We start from the raw sequence: 7,500 nt of genomic DNA on the forward strand, positions 1-7,500 counted from the left end.
TACCACATGTTGTAGTGTAGTGGGCTAACTATAGTCTAATAATTACCACATGTTGTAGTGGGCTAACTATAGTCTAATAATTACCACATGTTGTAGTGGGCTAACTATAGTCTAATAATTAACACATGTTGTAGTGGGCTAACTATAGTCTAATAATTACCACATGTTGTAGTGGGCTAACTATAGTCTAATAATTACCACATGTTGTAGTGGGCTAACTATAGTCTAATAATTACCACATGTTGTAGTGGGCTAACTATAGTCTAATAATTACCACATGTTGTAGTGGGCTAACTATAGTCTAATAATTACCACATGTTGTAGTGGGCTAACTATAGTCTAATAATTACCACATGTTGTAGTGGGCTAACTATAGTCTAATAATTACCACATGTTGTAGTGGGCTAACTATAGCCTAATAATTACCACATGTTGTAGTGGGCTAACTATAGTCTAATAATTACCACATGTTGTAGTGGGCTAACTATAGTCTAATAATTACCACATGTTGTAGTGGGCTAACTATAGTCTAATAATTACCACATGTTGTAGTGGGCTAACTATAGTCTAATAATTACCACATGTTGTAGTGGGCTAACTATAGTCTAATAATTACCACATGTTGTAGTGGGCTAACTATAGTCTAATAATTACCACATGTTGTAGTGGGCTAACTATAGTCTAATAATTACCACATGTTGTAGTGGGCTAACTATAGTATAATAATTACCACATGTTGTAGTGGGCTAACTATAGTCTAATAATTACCACATGTTGTAGTGGGCTAACTATAGTCTAATAATTACCACATGTTGTAGTGGGCTAACTATAGTCTAATAATTACCACATGTTGTAGTGGGCTAACTATAGTCTAATAATTACCACATGTTGTAGTGGGCTAACTATAGTCTAATAATTACCACATGTTGTAGTGGGCTAACTATAGTCTAATAATTACCACATGTTGTAGTGGGCTAACTATAGTCTAATAATTACCACATGTTGTAGTGGGCTAACTATAGCCTAATAATTACCACATGTTGTAGTGGGCTAACTATAGTCTAATAATTACCACATGTTGTAGTGGGCTAACTATAGTCTAATAATTACCACATGTTGTAGTGGGCTAACTATAGTCTAATAAATCTACCTCAGCCAGGACGTTCAGCATGAACAACAGGACAACAGAACAGTAGAACAGACTTCCTAATTCAGCTGATTCTGCTCCCATTGTCTATGGGGCTGTATGAGTGCTTATGTTCAAGACCTCTTGCACCTCATACAGGTTCCCCTCTCCCCTCATCCCCCCCATCCCCTCACCCCTGGACGGGTACAAGGTCTTACCTCGTGTGTTGGTGGCCAGGTCAGCCACTTTCTGAAAGGCATCCAGGAACGCTGCAGCTGCAACCACGGTCGCTCTGAAAACAGAAACAGAAGCAGAACCCAGCTGGTCACGCTTTGGCCCTCATTTAAACTACCCTTAACTGAAGTGAACACACATGTACCGACCAACCGACCGGGCACATGATTAGCCATGGGCACCGTCCCAAACAACACCCTTATTCCCTATGGTGCAGTACGATACAAAAGTAGTGCACTTTAGGGAATAGGGTGCCATTTGGGACGTGAATACGGTTGGACCTGGTTAAAGCCGTTAGCTATCTCTATCTGAGATCTGTTGTTTCAAGGGAAATGGCCAGGGGTTGCTAGTTATTAAAGCGTTATTAGGCTTATACTGTTAGCTGATGTTCATTCACAACAAGACAATAAGAATGTGGTTCCTTTCTGTCTGTCTGGCCACGGGCCTCACTTTAACATCTCTGTTAATGGCCCTTATTAATGACCGTGATAACAGGCAGCGATGGGGCCTACAGACTTCAGCTTTTCATCATAGTAGAACTAGAAGTCTGAATGGCTCGGCTGTTGAAATGTTTGGAATGTCTTGTCTGGCTGCAGTGTGTGGAAAGGAGCCGTCTGAAATCTAGGTAGCTCATCAGAGTCACTGTGCTTTGACTGCTGAGGTACGTCACGTGATTAAGATCTCAGGGTTAGGGCTGGTAAGATGTAGGCAGGGCTGTTAACTAGTCGTCTTGGATATCAGCAGTAGTTTCTCTGTGACACACACACACCCAGACACACACACACACACACATACACATACACATACACACACAAACACACACACACACACACACACACACACACACACACACACACACACACACACACACACACACACACACACACACACACACACACACACACCCACAAACGATTGTTGACTGGTCTTGGATTACATCTACATGAGATGGGAGTACTATCAGTCTCCAGGCTATGTGACGCAAACAAAACCAGAAACCGTGTACTATCCAAACACACTACACACGAACACACCTCTGAGCACTGAGAACAATGCCAGTAGTCAGAGTGACTGTAGGTGACGTAGATACGGAAACACATGTCTGTCAGACCAGTAAGGCATGTCCAGAGCTTAGCTGATGATAACAGTGACAGTAGGTGACGTTGATCTGTAAACACATGTCTGTCAGACCAGTAAGGCATGTCCAGAGCTTAGCTGATGATAACAGTGACAGTAGGTGACGTTGATCTGTAAACACATGTCTGTCAGACCAGTAAGGCATGTCCAGAGCTTAGCTGATGATAACAGTGACAGTAGGTGACGTTGATCTGTAAACATTGTTTCAGCGTGTCATCTTAGCGTGCCAAGGGCTGATGCAGCTCTGCTTGGTCATTAAACATACGTTCAAGTACAACTATGTCCCAAATGACAACTGATCCCCTACATTAGTCCACTTCTTTTGACCAGGGCCTCACACTAGATCAGTGTGGTTGGACAACATAGTCTACACTACAGACCACACAGAGGCCATGGAGTAGTCTACACCACAGACCAACCCAGGCAACTCCCTAGTCAAGCTAGTCAAATTAATGGAGCATCATCTATATGTACATGTCATCCACCTACAATGCACTGCAGCAACCCATCACAACCCTCAGTCCCCTCAGTCCCCATCATTACCCTCATTCCTCTCAGTCCTCATCATTACCCTCATTCCTCTCAGTCCCCATCATTACCCTCATTCCTCTCAGTCCCCATCATTACCCTCATTCCTCTCAGTCCTCATCATTACCCTCATTCCTCTCAGTCCCCATCATTACCCTCATTCCTCTCAGTCCTCATCATTACCCTCATTCCTCTCAGTCCCTATCATTACCCTCATTCCTCTCAGTCCTCATCATTACCCTCATTCCTCTCAGTCCTCATCATTACCCTCATTCCTCTCAGTCCTCATCATTACCCTCATTCCTCTCAGTCCTCGTCATTACCCTCATTCCTCTCAGTCCTCGTCATTACCCTCATTCCTCTCAGTCCTCATCATTACCCTCATTCCTCTCAGTCCTCATCAATACCCTCATTCCTCTCAGTCCCCATCATTATCCTCATTCCTCTCAGTCCTCATCATTACCCTCATTCCTCTCAGTCCCTATCATTACCCTCATTCCTCTCAGTCCTCATCATTACCCTCATTCCTCTCAGTCCTCATCATTACCCTCATTCCTCTCAGTCCTCGTCATTACCCTCATTCCTCTCAGTCCTCATCATTACCCTCATTCCTCTCAGTCCTCATCATTACCCTCATTCCTCTCAGTCCTCATCATTACCCTCATTCCTCTCAGTCCTCGTCATTACCCTCATTCCTCTCAGTCCTCATCATTACCCTCATTCCTCTCAGTCCTCATCATTACCCTCATTCCTCTCAGTCCTCGTCATTACCCTCATTCCTCTCAGTCCTCATCATTACCCTCATTCCTCTCAGTCCTCATCATTACCCTCATTCTTCTCAGTCCTCATCATTACCCTCATTCCTCATCATTACCCTCATTCCTCTCAGTCCTCATCATTACCCTCATTCCTGGAATTGTGATACAGTGAATTATAAGTTAAATAATCCGTCTGTAAACAATTGTTGGAAAAATGTATTGTGTCATGCACAAAGTAGATGTCCTAACCGACTTGCTAAAACTATCGTTTGTTAACAAGAAATTTGTGGCGTGGTTGAAAAACGAGTTTTAATGACTCCAAGCTAAGTTTATGTAAACTTCCGACTTCAACTGTATATAGGGCACTACTTTTATGGGCCCTGGTCAAAAGTAGTGCCCTATATAGGGAATATGGTGCCATTTGGGACGTAGAGTCTATCCCAGAACAACAGAATTCTTTATCAACTGAAAAGTTATACGTCTGATATGAAATGACTAACATCCGTTCGACCAGGAATGAACAACACTGTCCTTATCAACCTGTAATGGTATTACCACAGACTGTGTTGTAGCGGGTTGGAGCTAACCACTAGTCTCTGGCGGGAAAATATACACACACATTCACACACACATGCACTCGCCCACACACACAAAAACATACAGACGCACACACTCCACAAGCACATTGCATTTTATTTAAAGGGAGAGGAGAGCCACTACAGGGGAAACCTCTGGTTGTGTTAGTCTCTGTTGGATACTACTGTGCACTATATAGGGAATAGGATGCAATTTGGGACGTACCCATATTGTGATTACACAGTAATACACACCAACCAAATATTTTCTGAAACATTATGTTGGGTGAAGTTGTAAAAAAAAAGCAACGGATGGATTTAAAAACTATAATTAGATAACTTCTTAGAAGGCAGTGTGGAAGAGGGCAGCTAAATGACAGAGCACTTAACCCTACCCTAACATTATTACAGAGTAAGACTCGCTGCCATTCAGCCTGTCCTCCTATTCTACCCAGCAGAGATCACCAGAGAGGTGGGTAGAGGTAGTAGACTGGGTGATTCTACCCAGCAGAGATCACCAGAGAGGTGGGTAGGGGTAGTAGACTGGGTGATTCTACCCAGCAGAGATCACCAGAGAGGTGGGTAGAGGAGGTAGACTGGGTGATACTACCCAGCAGAGATCACCAGAGAGGTGGGTAGAGGTAGTAGACTGGGTGATTCTACCCAGCAGAGATCACCAGAGAGGTGGGTAGAGGTAGTAGACTGGGTGATTCTACCCAGCAGAGATCACCAGAGAGGTGGGTAGAGGTAGTAGACTGGGTGATTCTACCCAGCAGAGATCACCAGAGAGGTGGGTAGGGGTAGTAGACTGGGTGATTCTACCCAGCAGAGATCACCAGAGAGGTGGGTAGAGGTAGTAGACTGGGTGATACTACCCAGCAGAGATCACCAGAGGTAGGTAGAGGTAGTAGACTGGGTGATACTACCCAGCAGAGATCACCAGAGAGGTGGGTAGAGGTAGTAGACTGGGTGATACTACCCAGCAGAGATCACCAGAGAGGTGGGTAGGGGTAGTAGACTGGGTGATTCTACCCAGCAGAGATCACCAGAGAGGTGGGTAGAGGTAGTAGACTGGGTGATACTACCCAGCAGAGATCACCAGAGAGGTGGGTAGAGGTAGTAGACTGGGTGATTCTACCCAGCAGAGATCACCAGAGAGGTGGGTAGAGGTAGTAGACTGGGTGATTCTACCCAGCAGAGATCACCAGAGAGGTGGGTAGAGGTAGTAGACTGGGTGATTCTACCCAGCAGAGATCACCAGAGAGGTGGGTAGAGGTAGTAGACTGGGTGATACTACCCAGCAGAGATCACCAGAGAGGTGGGTAGAGGTAGTAGACTGGGTGATACTACCCAGCAGAGATCACCAGAGAGGTGGGTAGAGGTAGTAGCTAGACCAGTAGCTAGACCAGTAGCTAGACCAGTAGCTAGACCAGTAGCTAGACCAGTAGCTAGACCAGTAGCTAGACCAGTGTCAAACCAACAGACAGAGAAGACAATGGAGCAGAAGTAGATCCGACAGTTCCATCTAGAGACATCTATCTATCCTGTTTATTTATTTATGCATTTGTTTTTTTTGTGTACTTTTTACCCCTTTTACCCCTTTTACCCCAGTCTTGTCTCATCGCTGCAACTCCCCTACGGACTCGGGAGAGGCGAAGATCGAGAGCAGTGCGTCCTCCGAAACATGACCCTGCCAAGCCGCACTGCTTCTTGACACACTGCTCGCCTAAACCCGGAAACGAGTCGCACCAATGTGTCGGAGGAAACACCGTCCAGCTGGCGACTGAAATCAGCTTGCAGGCGCCCGGCCCGCCACAAGGAGTTGCTAGAGCGCAATGGGACAAGGAAATCCCGGCCGGCCAAACCCTCCCCTAACCCGGACGACGCTGGGCCAATTGTGCGCCGCCTCATGGGTCTCCCGGTCACGACACAGCCTGGGATCGAACCCGGGTCTGTAGTGACGCCTCAAGCGAAGCAGTGCCTAACAGGCTGACTACACCGCTCGCGTCGCGTGCGCTGCAAAATAAATGTAGAAATCTATATTATTCAATTATTGCACCCACACTGCTCGCGCGAGCCAACGAGCGTCTGCGTTGCCAAGGGCTAAAATAGAAGTCAGTTCTATTTCTGACGCAGATCGCGCTGCAAGTCCTGCCTCTCCCATCTCCTCATTGGTTTATAGAAGCAGGTACCCACGTGCCATCTCCTCATTGGTTATACCCACTTGGGTGACTGAAAGACAAACGAGGGCAGTGGCGGTAATGCACCTAATTTATGAAAGTTGCCAATCGCAATATAAAGTCAAGAGAAGAAAAAGCCTTGAAGGAGGAGAGATGACTAGAAACCATTCGGTTGACCGTTTTATGTGTGGATTAATTGGTGGAGTAGAGGACCTTGTGCATTTCAGGTAAAATAACAATTCAATGTTTATATCCCAGGACAAATTAGCTAGCAACAGCAAGCTAGTTAAATAGGAGAAATTAGCTAGCAACAGCAAGCTAGTTAAATAGGACAAATTAGCTAGCAAGTGCAAGCTAGCTAGCTAAATTGCCATAAATGTTTAATGCTTTTCAACCTGTCTCCAAATTAATATAATTGGTTCAGAGTTTGTTTTGATATTTTAACCTGCGTGTCGTGATTGCGTTTGGTGTGGGGGGACAAAATACATTTATGCACGATGGCGCATGCGCACAGCCGGTTTTGGTTCCGTGTCAGACCGCTGCGCCACTCGGGAGGACATCCATCCTGTTACAGCCACAGCTGCTCTACAATTCCACCCAGACACAGCAAAGATCACAGAGACCTGCACTTCAGTGTCTGGTATGGGGGTCAGGGGGTTTAGGCCTAGGTGACGCAATCCACCACAGCTGCCCTACACTATTAGCAACTACACCGTAGTTCAACCACAGCTGCCCTACACTATTAGTAACTACACCGTAGTTCAACCACAGCTGCCCTACACTATTAGCAACTACACCGTAGTTCAACCATAGCTGCCCTACACTATTAGTAACTACACCGTAGTTCAACCACAGCTGCCCTACACTATTAGTAACTACACCGTAATTCAACCACAGCTGCCCTACACTATTAGCAACTACACCGTAGTTCAACCACAGCTGCCCTACACTATTAGCAACTA

General features: G+C 45.5%; 1 protein-coding gene across 1 annotated transcript in view; it reads right to left on the bottom strand.

Moving 5' to 3' along the window:
• LOC115190917 (protein MTSS 1) overlaps positions 1-7,500 on the bottom strand; it is a 112,297-nt gene that overhangs the window by 100,470 nt on the left and 4,327 nt on the right. Inside the window, exon 3 of the mRNA XM_029748952.1 lies at positions 1,345-1,418. Coding sequence (XP_029604812.1) covers positions 1,345-1,418 — 74 coding nt within the window. The remainder of the gene's footprint in view (positions 1-1,344; positions 1,419-7,500) is intronic.

The sequence above is a fragment of the Salmo trutta genome, unplaced genomic scaffold (genome assembly GCF_901001165.1).
Source record: "Salmo trutta unplaced genomic scaffold, fSalTru1.1, whole genome shotgun sequence".
Lineage (NCBI taxonomy): Eukaryota > Metazoa > Chordata > Actinopteri > Salmoniformes > Salmonidae > Salmo > Salmo trutta.